Source organism: Camelus bactrianus, chromosome 7, assembly GCF_048773025.1.
Source record: "Camelus bactrianus isolate YW-2024 breed Bactrian camel chromosome 7, ASM4877302v1, whole genome shotgun sequence".
Taxonomy (NCBI): domain Eukaryota; kingdom Metazoa; phylum Chordata; class Mammalia; order Artiodactyla; family Camelidae; genus Camelus; species Camelus bactrianus.
Window position 1 is genome coordinate 25,701,433 of NC_133545.1, and position 23,787 is coordinate 25,725,219.

General features: G+C 36.7%; 1 protein-coding gene across 4 annotated transcripts in view; it reads right to left on the reverse strand.

The window, feature by feature from the left end:
- Positions 1 to 23,787, reverse strand: part of PTPRZ1 (protein tyrosine phosphatase receptor type Z1) — a 163,134-nt gene that overhangs the window by 31,633 nt on the left and 107,714 nt on the right. For 3 of the 4 annotated variants that reach the window (XM_074367157.1, XM_074367158.1, XM_074367156.1), the window contains exons 9-13: positions 22,829 to 23,013; positions 21,319 to 21,445; positions 14,946 to 14,992; positions 9,891 to 10,881; positions 2,345 to 2,489 (exon numbers count right to left, since the gene is read on the reverse strand). In XM_074367157.1, coding sequence (XP_074223258.1) covers positions 2,345 to 2,489; positions 9,891 to 10,881; positions 14,946 to 14,992; positions 21,319 to 21,445; positions 22,829 to 23,013 — 1,495 coding nt within the window. Of the gene's footprint in view, positions 1 to 2,344; positions 2,490 to 4,975; positions 10,882 to 14,945; positions 14,993 to 21,318; positions 21,446 to 22,828; positions 23,014 to 23,787 lie in introns of those variants that run through there. The other variant, XM_074367155.1, reaches the window with a different exon arrangement.

Sequence of the window (23,787 nt, forward strand, 5' to 3'; positions counted from 1 at the left end):
AAATGTTATTTGTGAAGAAAAGAGAGACATTCATGAGAAAAGAGAAACATTTTATCAATGAAAGTCAAATTAGTATTTTCCAACTTGTAATTTTATCTTTTTTTCTCCACATTAAGTACAGATGAAATGACCCATAAATAACAGGAGATAAAAACCACTCCAGATTTGAATTTTCCATGAAATCTCAAATCATATTAAGTAAGACACTGATTTTAAAATTTGTAGAAAATAAACTTGGGATATTAAATAATCAGAGAGGAAAAGACTTATTCTACTTATTTCAACCTTGTGACTATAAACTATCTGACATCTTTATTGAGATTTATTCAAATGTTATTTATTATGAAGTAGAATTTGGTCCTATTTTCCCTCCTATTTTATATTTGTTTAACCTCATTTTCCATTAACTTCAAAAATTGGCTTGGCAGAGAAAATCAGATTAGATATAAAGCAGTAATATGAGCAAACATGGTATCGATGTGGCTAAGAATTTTGGCCAACAAGCCCTGTGGGGAGTAGGAAGAAAAGAAATATGAATTTTTGTTGAGTAAACATTTATGGACTAGGTACTGGATTCGTGGTATTGTTCTAAGCATAGAATCTTCTGTAAAAAGAGACACTGCAATAACAGAGATCGCTAAAGAAAATGGTTTTGTTTGCACCATGTTATGGACAAAACAGACCCCTAACCCATGGAGAGTAACAAAAGCATGATCTGTTCTCCATAGTCTGCAGTCTACTCTGTTCTGTCAAAGAAGGCAGATGTGAAATACAGGTGCTCATGTAAACATTCTATCTTAGCCACCAATGTGCAACCACATGCGGCTACAGGTCCCAGTGCCTCAGACCCAACCCCTCGTTCCTGCTTCCCAGTCTCCCCGCCTGCTGCGACCCTGCCTGTTATGTCTTTCTCCCTCTCTCCTCTTTCTGAATCCCATCCAGCTCAAGACCTGTGTTTCACATTTACTCTGCCCATTCTGGCCTATCAAGATCCCTTGATATCTGACCATTCTTAGCACTAGAGATTTCGGCTACCATGCATACATTGTTGGGTAATATACATTTTTCATGGAAAATTCTTTCTTCTTAATAAGCATAAATTTCTTGACAGCAAGGACTCTCATTCATTTGTTCATTCATTCACTTAAAAACTTTTCTTAAATTTTTATTTATTTATTTAATCTTTTTTGGGGGAGGAGGTAATTAGGTTTATTCACCTATTTACTTAATGGAGGTACTGAGGATTGAACCCAGGACCTCATGCATGCTAGGCATTCACTCTACCACTGAGCTATACCCTCCTCAGCATTCATTTACTTTTTCTACTTTCCCATAGTAGTTAACATAGTACTAGGCATATGGGAAACAATAAATATTTTTGAAAACAGTAAATATTTTTGAATGAACTAAGAGAATATACTTTGGAATAACACAAAGAGAGGTGATATGAACTTATAGAAAGATGTTGCTAAACAGAAAGGAATTATAAATCTTCTGAACAAAATTCTCTTTTATTTAAAAGTAGAAAGTACTAAGCTATGTCCTTTCTTAGTTTGCAGATAGGACTTCTTGAATCATCACAAAGTCTTTGTTTTCCAACAGACTGTTATAACAGTTAAACTGATTTGCACTGTGCCCTTAGTAAACTTACCAATTTGCAGAATGCTCTGCTTGCTATAGGATGGGAAGCTTATGATGGGTGCAACGTTCCTTGTCCTTTAAAGGTTTTAACAGGATACTGATAAGAATGAAGCTATCTTTCATCCGCAAGGCAAATTCTAATGAATTTAAAAATCCTACACATCTTAGTCTAGTCTATTTTCTAGTTATACTTATATTCCAATGCTTGATTTTTGCTGTTGTACACGGGTTAGCATTTTTTGTTATCAGTATGCAGTTGATATGTATCCTATACAAAATCCACTGCTATAAAATTTTTTATTATATCAAAAATCATGTTTTCCAAAATAATACCTTTTAAAGTTATGACAGTTGAAGCATTTAAAGTGAGAAGTTTAGATTTATGTCAAATGCTATGATAATGTTTGAACGCTAATTAGATTAACATGAATGTGCAACTGTCAAAATACTGCATAAACGTTAACGGAAGCTAAACTTCCTCCCTTTTACTCTTAATTGTTTGACAGAAGTGTGACGAATAATCAAATCTTTTATTACTATATCCTTGGATTTACAAATTCACCTTATTCAGCTAGCTGGATAAATTCATGGTAGCTCTCAAGTAAAAGACATTTTGAATATGCTTTGAAGAACGTTCAGGTAACAAACAGGCAAAATCAGAGCTCTATGAAACATACAGTTCCTCAACAAACACTCAACTTACCTCCAGTAGATGAGAATACCCACAAGAACCACTAGACAGATAAAAGTCAGGGCTGACACGATCACGAGGGGTATAACTGCCTTCTTCTCGGATTCCAACCCCTCAGCTAGACCAACGCGAGACTCATGGCTACTATTACTGGCCTCTGTAGTCGGAGAAAATCGAGAGAGTTGACATTTTAAGCTGTAGGAAAAGTATATTTTTCAGTCGAATAACTGCAACCTTCATTGCTTTTGCTTACCTTTAAAATTTCAACTTTATGAAGCAACGAATGTCTGTGATTCTACGCTAATTTAAGTAACACAAAGTTTAAAAAGTAAGGCAGGCTATACAGTTGCAAAAAAAAAAAGTCACGGGTATGAGATGTGCAGTGTGAGGAATACAGGCAATCACTACGTAGTATCTTTGCATGATGACATATCCTCACTAGACTTTCCATGGTGATCAGTTTGAAATGGATAGAAATACTGAATTACTATGTAGTGGAGCAGGGATTGACATAGAGTGGTAGATCAACTATATTTCAAAAACAAATGAACAAATAAACTCAGAAAAAAAAAAAGGTAAGGCAGGCTTATCGGAGCTGAAGAATTATAATATCCCAACAAAGATTCACACCCAGGAAAAGGTGCCGGCTGTGGCAACAAATGAGCATAATATTGCCTTGAAAAGCTTGTTAGAAGGGAAATGAAAGTATTAAAATAAGAAAACGATTCAGTTTTTAAATCAAATGATCAGGAAAAACAATGCTACTTACCGAATCACCATAGATAATCTCGATTTTCCAAAATTAATTGTAATGGAAATATTTTTAACCTCACAATTAGGTAAGTAATTAGGAGCAATTAGTAATTTCATGAAGACAGAATCAGGATAATGCTTTTTACATTAGGATAAACCTTCATTCCAGTGAACCAAAATTTAAATGTAAGTTGCTTTTAAGACATTATTTTGAATACCCTTCTTACCAACTGTTTTTCTCTGCCAAAAATAAAAATCCTATTGCATGTGAATTGAAGGAATGCCCAGATCTAAGAAATTCTTTTTATATATGCAAGTGTCAATTATGAAAAAGTCAAAATTGTGTCTTTAGGTTAATTTTAAAAGGTGGCAAATAATGATTTTTGTGACCAACCAGGAGCATTATTGTTCTAGCACTTTGAAAATCACTGCAACTGGAACTATCCTTCCAAATTGTTTAAAAAAAAAAAAAAAAGGATTCAGAACTGCAGGGTGTCAGTGGCCAGTCACAATTCTTCCCTTCTACTTTGAGGCGTGTGCAGTGGGAAACCAAGATGACTGAACATTAGAACCGTTCTACCATGATGACACGCTGACACTGCTACAAAGTAATAACCCTTATCCTGTCTACCTGTAGAAGTTCTGGAAGAACTAAATTTAAGTTCCTCATCAGACTCTGTGTCGCTTTCTACACGTCTGGTGCATTTGGTACTTTTATACCAAGTTATCTTACTATTAATGATATGAGACAATAGCAATCAATTTAAATTGAAAACATTTAAGAACAAATTTGAGAGTCACAAATTCATCAATACAGTATTGAAATATACTTAACTGGAGAGAACTTAAGATTTTAAATGATAGCTTCCTTCTATAAGGAGAAATGATGCAGAAAGGGTCAAGAATTTAATCCACTTACATAGAAAATATATCAAAGGAGTATAAATGACACTCAGATTTCCCAAGATGTTTGTTTTCATGACTGCGGAAGCATGTTAGAAAAAAGCGGAATTCAGAAGTGTGACTAAAAAATCATAAAACTGTATGAAAAGTGGGACTACTGTAAGTCAACCGATCCCCGAGCTGTAGTTAATAGTCTCGTGAGAGAAGGCTGCACTTCACCTTCTATCATGTTAATCATACGCTCTGGTCATGACATCCTGTGGTGAGGCTCATGTAGAGGTCTATGTCATCTGATGGTGAAGGCACTGATATTTCTTTATGAAACTTAGGAAAGCAAACTGATTTACACACGATTGTCTTCTCATTTTTTGTATTGTAACTCTTGTTACCTAAATGGAATGTTCATGGTTAATAAATGAAATAATCCACTTAGCGCAGTCCCTGGTAGCTAGAAATTACAAATGGAGGTTAGCATTATTATCTACTTCAGTCATTCTTGAAGTATGCTCCCCAGAACAGCGGCAGCAGCATCACCTGGAACTTACGAGAAATGCACATTTCGGACCCCATCCCAACCACACCAAATCTAATGAATCAGAAACTCTGCAGGTAAGACCCAGCAAGCTCTGTTTTAACAAGCCCTCCAGGTGATTTTGATCCACATTAAAGTTTGAGAACCAATGATGTACATTAACTTATATACAAAGTGAACTTAGTTAATTATTTAGGTCTTTGATGACCACAAATATTTGTTGCAATATGTATACAGGTATATGAGCATATATATGTATGTATCTAGATATATTTGCATACATATATATGAAATATGTCTGATCAAATATGCAATACATATGTAAGATATATAACAAAATATGTAACAAATTATCATACGGATTTATCACACGCACTATATACACGCACAAACACACACATATGCACGCACACATTGTCTTTTGTACAGACTTTTCTCATAAGTTCTCTGGGAGGTTGGATTTTAAAATAAACCTTTTAATTGAGGAGTTAGAATGATAAATCCATGGTAATTACACATTCTGAATCCGAGGTGTTTTATACAAGGTGAGATTCCACATGAAAGTACAGACAATCACCTGGCTGCTGTGCATACTATAATGAGCAGCTACTTGTATTGATTTTTAAATCCAATAATTAGGGCTAAAGTATTTTTCTGATATGACTCCATAGTGTATATGGGTTACCTAAATGATAAGAATCTACTACTAGATGATTAGGAAGATTAATTAAGATTAATATTTAAAAATACATTTTGAGAATAGAACAGTATAATTTTGGTATTACAAATTAAGCATTGCATATATTCTATTGTCCTCAATCATGAAAACGTAGTCTCTAGAAGCCGGACACCAATAGTATGTTTCCAGTCTCAGTTTTGTACTAACTCCCTCTGGGACCTACGTCAAGCAATCTTTGGACCTCAGTTTATGGACTCATAAATTACAGATACTAGTATCTGCCTTATCTATATTGTTTTGAGGAACATGTCTTGTAAATTATTCTACATTCTAGAAGTAGATGATAAAATGGTAAATTTCAGAATTAGTCTATATGCATTTAATAAAGAGGCATATTCAATTATTGGATAAGACAGACTACATAGGATTTTTTACAGAGATAGCTTTAAAAACAGGCAACAATTTCGCCCTAAACCTGTTTGATCTTATTTACGTCATTAATTATGTTACTTGATGACGCTAGACGTCGTATCGCATTTTCTCCTCATCAGTGGGAGAACACACCTTTTAAATAAATCTGATTCGAGAGTGGAAGACAAATTGCTAAGTTTTAGTCAATTCTAGGTTTGGCATTTTGCAATATATAAAGTCTTTCCATAACAGCATAATCTAGCAAGAACATGTAGATGATGTCACTTACCTAGTAAGATAGAAAATTGGATGAGTTCCTGATGCTTCCCTTTAAAATAGATCTAATAAAAATTTTAAAACTACAAGTACTATAATTGAAGTCAGATAACAATCTATATATATGGCAACACTAATGAATATGGTGACCCAAGAGTTTATGATTCATTTTCACATAACAGAGGGTAAGTGTTTAAACTGGAGTGCAATGTTAAATTGGTCTCAAGTCAGAATGCAGAAAAAACTTCTCTATCAAAATGTACAACCTTTTAATTGATGCTGCACTGAAGGAAAAGCATACAACTAATTCAAGGGAAATTACACAGAGGAAAAACATCCTAATGAGATTGGTGTCTACATTCTGGATTTTAAATATCCACTTTTATGCAATAAGAGTGTAAGATGTTACTTCAGCCTATCTTTTGAATTACCACTGAGATTTAAATATTCTCATTGTTAATTTAAAAAATGTCTTAAAATTTAACAAAAGCAAATTATAAAACTCATGATCAATGCAATGAAATCATCTAGTATTTCGCCTGCTTCAGGGTATTGAATTTCCCTTTTTTCCCCATTGGCATCTAATGCCAACATCTGTATTACATACGCTGCAAGTAATCTGCTCGAAGAGACATCTGGCAGATAAATTCATCTGCTTAAAATACATTAACAACTGGAATGCATTTCTACAGAAAATGCTCTAGTGTTGTACATCTTGTCATATAATACTTAAACATACCATGCATATTAATGCTCGTTATTTAACTTCTTGGAAAGCTGTACCATAGCAAGTAGGAAGCAGAATGTATTTTGTGAGTTCACACTGCCCTCTTTAGGCAACATTAAGGTAATCAAAGGCAATTTTTAAAAAATTAAAACCTTAAAAAAAAAATCTTGCCGCTAACTCTCAAAACTTAGCAAGAGAACTTTTTTTTAAAGCTCCCAAGCTGATGCAGATGTGCAAATTACCTAATTCCTTTCCACTGGATGGGTCAGAGAAAGGTGCATATATCATATTACTATCAGAGTTTATAATTCATTTTCTACTTCGATAGAATTAGTTTACAACTTATTTTGGAATATAAGTAAACATTAAAATTAAAATCATCTAAAACACACGCCAATCTATTATTTAAAAAGCAGCATACTAAAAATGTATTATGCGCACAGAATTGCTCCAAGTAACAGGTATCTTGTAGAATATGAAAAAAAAAATGGACAATAAATAAAAATCACCTTATCTCTTTTAGAGAGAATTGAATTAAGGCCCAAAACATGTTGAGTATTCATTTGAAATAATGAATAAAATCAGACTTTAAAAAGTGTAAATTGATTTGTAAATATCTTGATTTAAAAAAATGATGGTCATTTTACCAAATTTCTCTCTCCATGATTTTTCTATTTTTTGAGGACGCAAGCCACCACAGCTCAATCTATCCTTTGGATCCATAACTAACCTGCCTCTGAAATGTTGAACACTTCTGAGTGCCCGCTAGTTACAGTTGGTGTCGAGGACTGTGGGGGTCCAGGAGTCTTTTCTGAGTCACCTGCTTCCGGGACCCCATCACCATCTCTTTCAATAACATCTGGAAAACTGAAATCTGTGGAAGTCTCGTTATCATTAAGGCTATCTGAGGCAGCTTGCCCTGATCCACTCTCTTCATCACTTGTGAGAACTGCCCATGCTTTAGACTCTGGGGTGAAAGGAGGCAGGGCATTCCCAGTCTGAATGTCATTTTCCTGTTTTCCATCATCGTGCTCTGGGGGTGGCACATTTGCTGTTGCTGGTTTATCAGTCTGACTGTCTGATATTACACCTGTAGCTTTATTTTCCTCTTCAGATTTCTCAGATAGTGAGTATGAGATTGGGTTATTCTGATCCACAAGACCGTTTTCCTGGCTGGCTGAATCATTCATTACCTTTTCCTGTGATTCTCTATAGGAGAAGCATGACATGCACTTATTTATGGATAAGCCACCTCTATCTCTGTCATCATAATCATCATCATCGTAATCATCACTGTCACCATTGTCACCACCACCCACTAAATCGGCATCAGATCTGGCACTCTGAATCAGCTCCGAAGTTGTTCTAGAAGGAAACAGCAACTTGGTTGTGGTTACAGAACCATCTTTGCTGGGAGAAACAGCTGTAACGGAAACATACTCATACACATTTCCTAAGGGAACAGAACGATCAGCAGTTACAACTGTAGGAACGCCAGCCAATACCTCATCAGAAGCAGGACCCTTGGTGGAGGTGAAGACTTCATCAGAATAAATAAACGTGTTTATAAGTGTATCTGGGTGTGCATCAGCTGATAAGACAGGGGTAGCAAATGCATGCTTTCCTTCTGGGGGAAAGGCAGGGTTAAGCTCCAAATTGGCAGTTTGGAATAACGCATCAGTACTGTACAAGGAGGGTACCACTTGCTGGGAACTTTCACTTTTAGGCAAAACTGGTTCAAAATATTTCTCACTTGCGTAAGAAATGGTTAAACCTTGAAGTGAAGCAGCGTGCGTATTAGAAGTAGGCGATACACCAGAGACCGGTACAGATGCAGAGGGCTGCGTGTTTTCACTTGAAGCAGAATCTGATGCCATGAGATGCAATGCTGTTGAACTAATTTGATCAACCTTGGGGGTTTCAGCCAACATTGGGTCACTAGGCACAGCTGGAAGAGCAGTTCTAAGCAACGTGTCAACAGCAGAAGCCTGAAAGGAAGGCTGCAGCAACGCTTCAGTATTAAAAGAAGCTGAGGGCTCATAAAATATGAGCTGGGTTGAAGGAGATAACATCTCACTAGAAGCAGGGTCAGCGGAGGCTGGCTCTGAGTTTGCACTAAGCACAGGTTTAAGTGAAGTATCACCAAATGCTTGAGATTCAGCATGTGAAGACTGAACTGAAAAGTTATTTTCTGGAACTTGACTAATCTCATGATCAAAAACCTTAGTAGTGGGATAAGCAAGCAGCCCTGGAAGTATGCCCTTTGTGCTAGAAATGGAGACAGGGGACTCCTGTAAAGACGCATTCGGCTTATTTACATGATCATACAGGTCAGGCAAGACTGTGCTTCCAGAATGGTAAGCCAGCTCACTGAAAGGAGAAATTTGCTGTTCAGTCTCATTGCCACGTATTATCTCACTTTTAGAAAGCCGCTTGTTATCATCACCAGACAAAGGTGTTGGATGTGTAAATTCGGCTACAAAAACAGTTGAAGACACGTTAAGACCATCTGTGTCAGGTAAAAGAAACTCTCTATCAGAGGAGGCTCCAGACCACTCCCCATCACCAGAGAGGCCATGAGTAGGCGGCGGCAACGACGCGGTTGGGGTTACTAAGGAAGACTTAGGCATCGGTGTGTGGCTAGGGCTGCTAAAGAGGGAAACCTGAACAGAATCCTGCACAGGTACTGCAGAACCGTAAGGAACAGTGAAGAGGTGTTGGGAGCCCTCATTATTAGTTAAGGCATAGGAAGGTTCAGGCCCTGAAGAACGTGCATGCATCACGGCCTCACTGCTGGACGGTTCAACTTGAGAAAACATAAGCGTTTTATAAAGGACACCAGGTTCACTACCGCCAAATTCCACGGTCTCTGAAGCAGCACGAGCAGTGGTCTGATGTGACAGCACATCAGAGTACGGAGCAAGGCTGGGCTCTAACAGCGCATCACCCCCAGCCACTGGCAGAGAAGCATGCAGGGACACCTGATCACTCTCAAGAGCTGAAGTGACGTGTGGAAGGATTTCAGAGACTGTATACACATGGCGAAGCAATTCACTACTGAAGGAAGCAGAGGAGAATGGAAGCAAAGGCGCACCGTCATAGGAAGACAGGATGGATTCAAACGACACACCGACACTGGGAAATACAGGCGTAGCATGCAAGGCCGAATCACTACCTGAAGCAGCAGGGGTAGTGTTGAGGATCTGATTGTCAAGCAACAAAGGGGTGGCTAGAGGAAAGACGTCACTACTGTAGGAAGGTTGAACAGGTGTCTCACCGTTGTAGACTGGCTGGGTTGTCTGCGAGTGGACCCCGTGGACGGTGGGGATTGAATCATGCTGTCCGGAGGACGGGGTAAAAGCATGAGGAGTTACCTCCGTTGGGAAGGACGCAAAGGTAGGATAATGTGGCATGTCCATATCCGTGAGCGAGGGGCCCTGTGACACCAGGGGGCCCGGGGAAGAGGACTCGGCGGTCTTCTCGGGTTCCTCAGTGTCTGTCTCGGTGTCATTAGTCTGGGGAAAGCCCTCTCTACCTGATCCAACATCAGGCTGTGTCGTCACATCTGTGGTATCAGGAAACCACACGTTTCCATCAAGGGAAGGGTCCCCGAGAGACTCCTCCGAACCTGAGGACGCTGAATCTTCGGAAGCATTTCTCGTAGATGCTGGTACAAGGACATCGTATGTGACTGCCTCTGGGTTTTCTGAAGAAGTTTCATAGCCGTGGGATCTGTTCTCAGAGATGAACGGCACAGCCGAAGTTGCAGGACTGGAGCCTGAAGAATCATCAGCTCCCGTATCGAGCTTGAAACTGGTCAATAAACTCTCTTCCTCACTGATGTCGGTAGATGCCTCTGGAGATTCCGTTACAGAAACCGTATGGAAAGATTCCACAGTCCCAGACAAGTTCATCTGTGGAACTCGGACAAAACCATCACTCAGAGAGGCTGAAGTGTCTTCCAGAGTGAGAGGTGGCAGCTGGGTCACAGGGCGTGAAGTCAAAGGGACACCTTTTTCTGGGGCTAGTTCAGTGACTGGTTGGGAAGTGGAATCTAAGGATGTGTTGGGAGTACCACCCTTTCCAGAGAATTCACTTCCTCTCGTTGGGGACCGGTTAGTCTTGGCTTCATTGTACTTAGCCCCTCCTCGGTTGTAGTTTGTCGTGGTAGGAATCTGGGGTTCCTTCCTCCTTATTTGGTTTGTGGCACTGTCTCTATCAGGATTCACAATGGTGTCTTCTTCAATGTCTCTTCCCTCTTCTTCCTCCTTTGAAAAGCAAGTAAGATTTAATGGAATATCTGGAAACATGAGAAAAATGAAATCTTAATAATATCTTATACTGCATTATACTGCAAATCTTCACTTGTGGGATCTTGGCAACTTCTCATAAAGCACCACCCTATCAAACCCACATCTCAATTCTATAACCTTTATTATCTACCCTCTAGGGAAAGTAATTAAACTCAATGAAAACATCTTATTTATGTCTGCTTTTGATTTAGGGACGGAAATAATGAAATGAATAGATATCACAGCTTTCAAAAGAAGAATACGCCGTAGTTGTATTTACTTATCGAGCGTGTTATTTCACATAGTATTTATTTTCTTGTTCTTGTATTTCTCTGTTCAGTTTATCTGGCAACAAGCTAAACAGCCATTAGATTCTTGTAATGTGAAATGGCAATGAAGCAACTTATTTCAAACACCAAAGTAGGTGTATATGCAGAATGCTTCATTGTATATATTCAGAATAAATCACAACTTTAAGCCATCATAAGAGGAAGGTTTAGGACTAGAAGAGGTTTTTGTTTTGGTTTGTCATTTTGTTTTAAACACTTTCCCCTTAGGATTTAACCTTAGACCTAGGGGGAAATTTTAAAGACAGCTTGTAAAAATATGCTTCTAGTCCCAGCCCTTTAAATTTGTTTCCTTTCAAAACATCATTCAGGTGACATCTTTTGTGAACATTTAAGTCACTGTAATGGTCCAGGAGTGATCTGGCCAGAGGTCAACCAAAATCCATGCTTTCCGTTTGTTTTCTTAACTGCACATCTTGTGTTTAATCAGATGCTTAGAAAACTAAATTGCCAAATGTATCAAAATATGATACGTTTAGTCCACATGGGACATGATTTTTTCAGTTTATTAGCACTGTCATCTGTTAGATCTTTCAAGGTCATGTCCCTTAAAAAAAAAGAAAGAAAAAATTGATTGAGTACAAATTGTGAGAATTTGACCAACATCAGTAGAAAGAATCTGAATCTTAAACCATGTGTGCTCACGAGCTTTTGTCTTGCACACATAGAAAGCTGCTCTGCACAAAACACAAGCTTTCAAGCATCATGCAGTAACGACTGCATCATTATCCAGAGCTTAATTATTTAGTTGGTTTTAAGAATTTTTTCTTTTTTACTTCAAGGCATATGTGACAACTCTGAGAAAGGAGTCTGCTTCTATGATCCGGATGGTATTAATGCTGAAGTGGAAATTCTCCAGAGTTTTGTTAAGGATCAATGTGAAGCAAATCTGGATATTGGTCTCATTTTCTGGTATCCCTTCACACTCACGTTCTACCAAGATTTTCTAACTTTTTTTGCTGCTTTATTCAAACCTTCATTTTCTTTTTTTAAAAAAAAAATTTATTGAATGAACAAATGACTATTTTTCATGAATATTTATTTAGTTTTTAAATGGAGGTAGTGGGGATTGAACCCAGGACCTTGTTCTTGCTAAGCATGTGCCCTACCACTGAGCTAACACCTCCCTGCCAAACCTTTATTATCTTCTCTTCTTATCCTCAGCAGATGGCTTTCCTGTTTACAGAGAAAATAAAAGTCACAGACAAAACCACCCCTTTCCCTAACATTAAAATACCCAAAACGGACCAACCAGATTCACCCAGCCTCTCTCATCCTGTAGTAACTGAGGTGTTCCCCTTCCTTTCTAATTCCTACACTTGTGTTTTAAATCCTTTCTCTATTATCTTTTCGGGAACTGAACACAATTGAGAACTTCCCTCTATTTCGTGTTTTCAATTTTGTTTTCTCTAATGGATCATTCTTATCAGCTTAAACTCAAACCTCCTCTACTTAAAAGGAACATAAAGGCAAATCTCTAATTCAGCTTCTAGTATTCATTCTACCTCTCTCCTCTTCACGGGAACATTCCCAGAAGACATGTCTTCTATAGTTCCTACGATCTGTCCATCTCCATCAAGTCCCACAATAACATTGCTTCTCTTCCTCTTTGCTTACATTCTCACACAAACACACTTTATCATTCTCTTATTGTAAGCTATGCAGATTTCTATAAAATTTTTCTTAAAACATAAGTTACTCACCTTTTCTTCTGTCAGATCTTTTGGGGAAAAAAACCCCTATACACATATTAAACACACATATCCCTTTCACTGCTTTTTTTTTTTCTAGCAAATTTTAGACTGTGAGGTTCAGATACCTCTCAGGATCTGACGAAGGTGATGGACCATTCATTAATCCTACTCAACTAAGTCTTGTGTGTCTCTATGAGGTCATGTTGTCTTGTGTCAACATTTCAATAGAGTACACGATTCATGCTCTATGATTATTTTAGACATATCTGAAACCCCAAATATTTTAATGGATACTGTTTCTTCTAACTGCTTATGGAGTTACTGTGAATTTCTCTTCCATTCCGGTTTTGATCTGTATCACACCTGTTATCCCTCACAACTTCTATTTAGACATGTTTATTAAAAAGCCTTGATCACACTGGAGACACTTTGTCTTTCACAGTCATGCATTCCTATTGGAAGAGGATCTGAGGAATATTCCTCAAACTATTCATTTCAGTATTTGGGTATAAAACCATTACAGACACATTCCAGGTATGTGCCAACCTCTATCATTCATTCCTGCGTGAATCAATGAAAGTGAATAGTGTTATGGACTGTTTGTGTTCCCCCCCAAATTCATATGTTGAAACCCTACACCCCCACTCTGATGGTTTTAGAAGGTAGGGCCTTGGGAGATCACTAGTATCAGATGAGGTCATAAGGTAGAACCCTCATGAATGGGATGAGTGACCTCATATTAAGAGTCTTGACGGAGATTGCTTCTGCTCTGCTCTCCACCATGTGAGGATGCAACAAGAGGTCTACAGCCCCAAAGAGGGCTCTCATCAGAACCCAGCAGTGCTGGCACCCTGATCTCAGACCCCTAGGCTCCAGAATGGTGAGAAATAAATTTTTGCTGCTTATTAGCCACCCAGTTCATGGTATATTTTCATAGCAGCCCGAACTAAGACAAACCCCATGATTCGTAAGTAGAATTTCCTTTTCCTGCTTTTGACTTGATTCTGGCAGTCATTTCTAGGTATAATCATATCCACATGCCTGTGCACACGTGTGTGAATGCAAACACACACACACACACACACACACACACACACACACACACACACACAGATACCTTTAGTTGAATTCTGTGAACTCCTGTTGAAATATGGACTGATCATTTTAGTAAAAGAGTTTTTGTAAGAGAGAATTATCTTAAGATAAAAAATTAATTGAGGTAATTACACATGTGATAACGCAACTTAATTGCTATTTATTGCTAGATAACAGCATCAGTTTCCACACATTATCAGCTCATACACATGCATGTACTTACAGACACATCCACAGTATCACTAACAATAGCACCTGGATTCAACACATCATCTCAGTTATAATGAGTAACACATTTGGGCTTAGGAGGAAATATGAATACAGTCACTTTCTCTCTTTTGTAAGAATTAAGACAATGTTAAAACTTATAAATATTCTTAAATGCCCATTTACATAAAGGACCTGGTGCCAGCAACAGACATTTATAATATAAATAGTCCAAACACAAATAATCAGATTAAATGGGCAAAAGAATATATACAATTTATACTTTGGCTCATATTTATTACTGATCTATCAATCATTGGTTAAGTTGGTTAAAAATAAGCTGTAGCAATATTAAGAATTGCTTAAATATTATTTTAGACTTTCAGAAACATTTTTATACTAAAAATTCCAATTTGTGGTATAGTTCATAGCTATGTTTATTTTTAAAGTTCATTTTTTCATTATCAAACCTTTTCTATCTCTTTTTAAAATTGTATCAATTAAAGTGTCTTCCAACTTCTCCATAAACAATCATGTATATTAATTACATGTTTATCTACAAAGCTCAGCAACCAAACCCACAAACAATGAATAATATAACACGAACTTTTTATTAATGCAACATCTGAAACCTAACCAATAATTCAAAATAGACTTTTTAATTTTAAAGCACTTGAATAAAAAATAGCTATGATACCTTAATTATTTCTTCAGTTCCAATTAATTCAGGAAAGAGGTCAAGTTCTACAAAATTAAAAACAAAATTATTAAAATTTTTTTCAAATATTTCAGCCTTATGGGTCTACTGTCGGATGGAAAGAGGAAAAGGGACTGTTAGCTTGGAAAATACAGAATCACTCCAAATGAAAATGTCAAATTTCAGTTCTCAAGACTACTGAACATTACATAACACTACCTAAACCTCTATGAAACTGCATTCAAAATCTTCATCTCTATCTTCCACTCCAGCCCTCTTTCCTATTCTCACCCCCAATGTAACTGAAGCTAAGAAAGGAGAGGGGCCAACAGTAAGGCTGATATTACTGGTTGTAAAAAAAAACCCAAGTAATCTTTCATCAGTGTAGACTCACTTTCAGTCTTAGTATGGCTGATAAAAGCATAGTTGGGGAAATGCCAGGGATCTGGGGAGAACTGGCAGATTCATTTTCTTATTCAACTACTTATTCCTTAAGTTCCTCTTCTGACTGAAGGTCAAGTAATTCTTTCTGTTCTGCAGACTTGGGCTCATATCTGTTTGTACACAGGGTGCTGGACCAGGTAAAGTGAATGTTTTCCAGCAGGTCTAGCCTGGATCGGCAGCAGGAAGGACTGACCAGACTGAGTCCCATGCCTTCTTCCCAGGAACACTGAGCGAATGCTGTCTATGCAAAGAACCTAACGACCAGGAAGGATTCAAGTCTGTTTTTCCCAACTGACCAGAATCTGCACATTTCTAGTCCGTGGATATTTCAATCCTAAAACAAGACCTGTTAGTCAATGGTAGGAAAGGTAAGGAGCTGGTTCTCTCTCCAACAAGGAACCTAGCCTCACTGCCAAATTACTGAGGGGCTAGAGGACCACTTTTCCTTGCTCTGCATTCAAGGTGCCTAGATAATCTGGAGGATGGGAGAGAGGGTGACGGCGAGGGCTTGAGCATTATCACAAAGATGTCCTTCTCACTCCTATTATTTTAGAGGCTCTTTTTCCATCTCCAAAGTTTATGCTCGTCACTATCCTAATACTGCTTAGGTTCTATTTTTCATGCCTTTATAGATCCTCAAACCTGGGAAATGCATACGCTATAGAATTTTCAGACAGAAGATAACTGAACTAACATTAAATATTTATCAACCCCAGGCCTGTTTTACAATATAGACTTACTGAGTTTATTTTTTACCATAAAATTTCTTGGTGTTAAGAAATGTAAAACCATAAAATATAGTTAAATGCCTGAATTCTACTTAGAAGAGAATTTAAGTAAAATGGCGAAGTCAGTCCAACCCCAGGAGAATTTAGATAAAATTAATACTCTTGACTATTTAGCTATTTTAAAGTTACTTACCCTGGACAATTTTCGGTGCTATAAAAATGAAAATATTCACTGGAAAAAAAAATCAGAGCTTCAAATTTTTAACTCTCAATTATTATTTTTTGTTGTTGTTGTTGTTAAAACTGGCCATGAAGGAGTTTGGACACTGTTATTTGGGTCATTAGTATTCTTGTTCTATTTTTATCTCTATGAAACCTTCCCCCACACACACACTTTTTCATGCTCTTTTCTCTTTATATTTTCAAATTAAAGTGACCTCAGTAGTCTGAAACAGCTGTGTCTCTATAACCTCTCAAGAAACCCATACAAGTGAATTTAAAAATGAGATGTCACTGAACTGTGAAAGACAAATAAAAAGAACCTTCAATATGATTTTCTAGAAACTACAATTAGAGAAGTTCATGCATGGGAAATCCTTCAAATTCAGCATGAGACAATACATAATTTTACTGAGAAGGCTTTTAAATGGAGACACTCTTTTTCATGTATTTTAAAAATACTTTAACGTTAGTAAGGGCAAATCATAATCAAATACTTGCTAGTGATACCTACATTGTATGTATCATATATTGTGTATTTCTCTGTTAAGAGGCTACAGAAAACTGTCTCAATGATAGTCCATTCTCTTCAACATGCTTAAGGAAGTGTTTAAAAAAATTTTTTTAAATGCCTAACTTCACCTAAATTCATACTTTTAATAAACAAAAGTGATTTTCTTATTAACTGTCAGAGGTGGGGTGGGGTAGACATAATTATCACACTGAGAACTGGTCTTTTCTTTCAGTATTCTCTGTGTGTATTGCATTTGATTAACTTTCATCCTTTAACCAGAGCATAATTTAACTATACAGATTACATAACTTAACTATTAAGTTAACATAGATAGTTGTACCCAGTCATTCCCTCTACAGGATATCAGAATCAGTGAGTTCCACTGGTAACTGTTTTACTATTTACTGCAATAAGAATTAAGAAGTTTCCTTTGGGTGGTTGTCCTAGGCCCTGGATGCAGAACGAATGGACTCAAGCAGCCTTTACTCCCTCTTGGTTTCATGGTGCTCTCGTGGGTAAACACCCCAACTATGGATGCCTTCATGTTGGTATGTAAAAACCCACTCCGAAGGACCTTCATTCTGGTTTCCTACCAGACTTAGATCATTTGAACCAATTGAAATTCTGGGGTTGCCCTGGAACACTTCAACAGCCCCACTCCAAATAATCCAGAAGTCTTTTGCTGAGCCTCTTCAGAACAATTTTGAAAGACAGTTTTTATCTGTCTGGAGAATCTGAGCCATGCTTCTGGGTCTGAGAGCTCACAGCACTCAAGGTCTAGCTCTGGTGCTTGGCACAAGACCTCCCAATGGGTACCCTTAACCTGCTGCTTCCTTGCAAATAATAACCGATGTTTTAGTGGCCACTGGTCTGACTCAGGCACTACTGATATATTTAACAGTCCAAAAATTATACTGGTTTCCAGAATCGACAATTCTCACTTCATCAAAATAGACTCCACGAAGGCCACAAAAAGTCCAATAGTGAAGACTGTCTATATATATATATTTTTTTTTTTTGAGTCAACATGTAAAATTCACATTTATGTGATAACTGAACAAAAGCTACTGGACCATTCTGGCTTTGCTCTGGGACACACACAATGTTAGATTTTCTAAAAGAGCATGTTAGTCACACGTTAATATTCCATAACACAAAAAAGCAACACTGATGTAGATTGGCAAGCATGGCTTATTTAATTGTTCAAAGATAAGCCAAGTTTCACAGTGCAAAAGGTAAAAGCAATGTAGACTGCAGTCTCTTTAAACTGTGATTTTAAATGTCCTTATGTAATAACACCCATAGCATAGTGTGGTATAGACAGAAAAAGCACAGATGTATAGCAATTTAACAAAGACAACTATTATGCAACTGAAAAGCACACAAAACAGGAAAATGTGTTGCATTTAAATTAAGTCGCCATGCATTTAAATTTAACACATACAATTATCAAGGCCCTAAAACATGTACTTAAACAATGTCCTCTATAGCTATATAATAATTTGATCTACATTACAGAAATGAGCATAACTATTTTAGTTGCAAAAAAAAATTATATTTATGACTTGTTCATTCATAAATACAATTTTCTAAAAAGCTTTTGAAAAGAATATCCATTTCTGTTTAACCTTTAAAAGGTTTCCTTAACAAAATTAAATTCTTTCTGAATGTGAGTTTATGCATTTATTTTAAAACAGCAATTTATTATAATATGTAATGGACACTCATTTATGGTAATACTGTTGTACACAACAACAAATGTAATCAAAATTCACAAGCAATAAATTAATCAAATTAGCCAAAATTAAATGCACAATTTGGAAGAGCGATTTTTTTCCTTCACAGATACTGATTAGAATATTTAAAATATTTGAATATTTAAAATCTGTGACTGAACGAATGAAGGCAATTATAAATAACCTCCTTCATTTCTTTTTAACAAAAGCGACAAACAATACAACATTTAGAAAACAGCTTATCCCAAATAATAACAGATTAATTCAACAAGGTGTATTACACTGTTACTAAGATAATGAAACAACATGATTAACAGGATGAAAAGGTACTAATAAAAATCATGAAATAAGGGGCAAACGCAAAAGCCACATCTACACTAACCACATAAATCATAAAATTTGCAAATCTGATAAGTACTATCACACTAAACCATAAGACAGGACTGCTGTTAAGACTTTTACTGCGATACATTTACCACAGAAACTATATTTAAGATAATGTACTTTCAATAATGAATTGAAAATATATGGATTGAAATGCCATTGCAGTCTTTACGATCAGAAAGAGTGAGTTCTAAGAGAATTATTATTTTCTTTATAAAAAGAGCAAGGCCTCAAACTTTGGGTAAATTGGTTTTTGATGAAGGACTTTTTGGTAGAAATAATTAAAGAATAAACTAAGTTTTAAACTTTTGGCTTTTAAGAGTAATACCATAGCAGAATATCAAGTTAAATACAATCTTTCAGTAAAACATCATTACTGTACAAACTGCTCTAAGGGACATCCATGGAGATTAAACGACGTTTCCAAGTTAGCATCTCAATAGTTCAATGGTGTCCTGATCCTTTGAATAAATAGAAATTAAGTTATAATGTTTGTTATTTTGTACAAATGTGAAAGAGCTACAAATGATAGAAGAATGTTGTGCTTTGTGCCAACAAAGAGTCAGTCAAAGGGGATCACTCGGAAATCACTTCTGTAGAAAAGACACTTGATCTGCTTTTTTCATATGCAATAAGCTTCTCTCTCAAAAGAAAAGAAGAAAAAAATCTGGAAAGTCTAAACTTCCAGCATAGTTTACAGTATGAAAGTGCACAACATAAATAGCTAAAATTATTTTTTGGAAACTCCTGGGAAATTGTTTTATGTTCAAAAATTAGATTGGTATAATTAAACCAGGATGGTAAAATTAAGTGAAGGTATGCAATGTAATTCATATCCTAAAGTACACAGTAGGATTAGAGGAGATTTTTATATGTCATATTTAATCAGTGCACATATGATATTGGCCAACACAGTCAACAGTGCCCTGCTAAAGACGTCATTTTTGGGGTGGATAAATATGGGAAACTCTGGTGAGGGATGACATTCAATGGAGGAGTGTGATATAGTATTACTGAAACCGTGGTCAGTTAACTTGATACTCATCTTTCAATAAAACTTAGAGCTTACGTTCCATTTAATTACAGCCTGATTTTGAAAAACAATGCTAAATAAAAGCAATAGGAAAGATGGTTATACCCAGACCATGAGGCAGGTTATAAGAAATATAATTAAATAATTTTACTGCCATCATGACAGTAGTAATATTCTTTAGCCATCAATGTTCCAACTTGGGAAACATCTTGGCAAGTTTTGTAGCCTGCTGAATAGGATACATAATCTAACATCTAATGCTTTGATATACATTCTTTAACTGAAAAATTCAGCTAGTGAGAACCACCATGATGAGGTAATCAGTGAACAAGTTCATAATAAAGTCCTGCTATGGTATATAGATCACAAATGCAAATCAATATACATCAGTTTTCCTTCCGTACATAAAAGTGGAATAGGCAACAATTAATATCACTTGTAACCACTGCCATTAACACCTCGTGAAAATTTCAGCGAGTAGCCTCATTGTAGGGATGATCAAAGAATATTTACATTTATGAATGTGTGTCTGCATGATATATAAACGTATATATGTGCATATACATATACACATACATATAAAACTCTATTACTTCAAGACTGCTTACACTAACAAAAGGAAGACTTTAGTATGTAAATCTGTAAATAGTCAAATTGTGATGGTCAGCTTCATTCTTTCACTTAACTGAACTTCATTCAATTACTGCATATGCTTTGAGATCAAAGATTTTCCCATAATACTTAGAGAAGATGCATGCAAATAAAATATGATTAGAAACACACTTTTTGTTTGCTCCTGTGAAATAATACTGGCAAATCTAAGAGGAAAGCTCCCCCTCTCCACCAAATTACAAGAGTGGATTAAAATATCTAGGATAAACTTTTGAGATGCTTTGTAGATATTTCAAAGAACCTCACATGATCCTAGGATCATGATATACTTACTACAAAATGCTTTGTGGGCTGAAAGAGGAAAAGACAAGTGAAACCAACTCTTCATCATCCAAAATAACAGTCTTTACATTTAGTCAGCAATTTTCATTAGATGACCAGTAGAGACATTGCAATAGGTTTTGCGGTTCTTACTTTACAAATAGAAAACTTCAATATTAAGAGTAAATTTACTTATTGTTTTGTACCAAAGTTGCTGAATAAAAAATTGGATTCTATGCTTTACAAAATTTCCTGATGATCCAGATTAAAAAGAAAATCGTTTTGCCTTTGGGCCAAAAGAATATAAAGTCAGAGACAAAGCACCAACACATTCAGAAATTAAACTAGCCTCACTTATAAGGCACATCACGAGAGCACTTACCAGGGTCATCGGAAGGCATGTCGACAATCAGCTGGTCGCTGTATTTTCCATACAAGCCATTAGTGCATATGGCTACGATTTGAAGAACATAACTCATATTGGGTAGTAAATTATTAAGAATAGCACCCTAAAAGAAAGATGGCAGTAACTATACAAATGTGTTGTTCTCACAGGAGTACTAACATACTAGACCTCTGTCCTTAGAAAAGTTTTTCTCAGTTGTTCATAGAAACTATTTTTATTTCGTTAACCTAAGAAAAAAGTTTATGCGATGTTGTTAAGTTGAACTTGTGATATTTGTGAATTAGGAAGATACTGGGAAACTAGGTTTTTTAATTTTTCTTTTTAAAAATCAGATTTGGTTTTAGAAAGTTTCTTTATTTTTTAACGGGGATTGATCAAATTCATAAATGAGTAACCAGAACTGTAGATTAATACTTTTGGCAAACAAACCTGTAGCATTTGCCGGGGCAAAATGTGAAAAATGAATTTATCTCTTTTATTTTAACAATGTATAAGCCAGACAGTAATAGAATGATTATCTTCTTCGCATCATTATGGAATGAAGAACAGTATAATCCCAGAGATTCCACAACTTTCCCAATTCACACTGTCTCTGCTGTAGACAACCCAATTAAAGAGTTATTACAAATTTCATCTGTCTTGCTTATATGCTATTCAACACCGTGATAACAAAGACAGTTTTTGCTTAAATGCAGGTTGCTGGGACTTGCGGGACTCTCGCCGTCTGTACTCAGAGGTTGGCGTCTTGGACCTGCAGTTAGGTCGTTCTTGGGCCACACCCAGATGGGGTTTTCTCAACTACACCTCAACACTGCTCTACCAAGACAAAGTTTAATACTGAGACGGTCAGATCACAGAAGGAATCTGTACTTCGTTTTCTTTCATTCTTGTGCATGGGAGGGAGGAAGCAGAGGTGGATCTTTCCCTGAGGATTACCTGCCTCGTGTCCTGAAAGTTCTGACTCAGTTGACTTCACATCTGTTACTTGAGTATCTGATGCAAAGAAAAGGACTTTCAAGTCCCCTACTCTAGTCCCCACTCTGTGTTCCTTGTGCTGGTAGAGTATGACGGGGGAGCTGTTTCACACAGGACAGTATCAGAGCCTGAGATTCCAGTCCCAGTTCTCTCCCCAGGTGTGAGAGCACAAAGTACTTAACTGTTCTTTGAGTTCCTTTCTTTATAAAGGAGACTCCCCTAGATGGTCTCCAGTACGTAAATCTCTACTGCAAGTGTTTATTCTACAATGCGGTTGTTGGCAAAGTCAAAGTCTCCATGTAATTCAAACCATAAGTTAAGAACCTGGTGTAAATCATTGTTAAGTTTTGACATAATTAAATATAGCTTCTGCTTCCCCTTCTCCGACTAGAGAGCTTCATACAAAGTCTAAAGTCATCAAAGGCAATGATACACCATTATTTGTAAATTCTTACCCTGAAAATTAAACTAGAATGTCATCAATATATGAAACAACCGATCTGATAGTTACCAAGTCTTGGTAGCCGTCAGTCAGAAACTCATGCTTGGTCTGGTCTTCTCCCTCCAACCGCTGGTACAGCACAGCAAACTTCTCAATCATGGTATCATAAACCACTCGAGGTCTCTCCCATGTCACGAGGAGGCTGGTATAATTCTCCGGGTCAGCTTGAACATTTTCTGGTTCTGAACTACAGACTAAAGAGGGGGAAAAAAAAGTGCACTTACTGATACAACTGTCAGCCTCTAGGATTTTAACAAGTAACACATTCTATGAAAATTTCTGTTGTATTTTAGTAAAGGCTAAAAAGTGACACTTTCCCACTGTGGCATTTTTGTTCATGCCATTTCCTGTACCTGAAATACTTCTTCCTTTCCTCCTACCTCCATCTGCTCAAGTCCCATCTTCCCACCCAGGAAAGGTCTCCATCAAGTGCTGCCTCCTCTCTTCGGCACAGTCTGATCTCTGCTGATGTGATCTCTGTCATTTTCAGTTGCCTCTTGTGTTTACCACTATTATTGCATTAATTGCGTGTTCCCTCATACTTTTCTTTTCTGAACAATTCTTAACTCCCCTAGTAGATTATAAACATGAGAACCAGAGTTTTTTTTTTTTATTTCTCTACTGCCTAGAACACTGTCTTGAATAGATCTGGCATACAAATTCATTTTCATAAATAAAGGAACAAAAGCTATCTCCAAGTTTATGGTGTCTTTATTATTCTAGTTTGGAATAATGAGGAGAATTTCAGCGATAAAAGATGGTCTATGATCAGACATTTTGTTGTTTTAAAATCCTTGAAGTAATTAAAAATTCCCTACCAGAGAAAACCACAGAAGAACTACTAAAAACTATCATTTCAGTATTTTTCAGACCTGCTGACAATAAAAATCCCACTTTGGCATCATAAATAGATTAAGCAATTAATTTTAGGGAATTAGAAGATTTGCTTGTCTTAGCTGGAAAAAAAT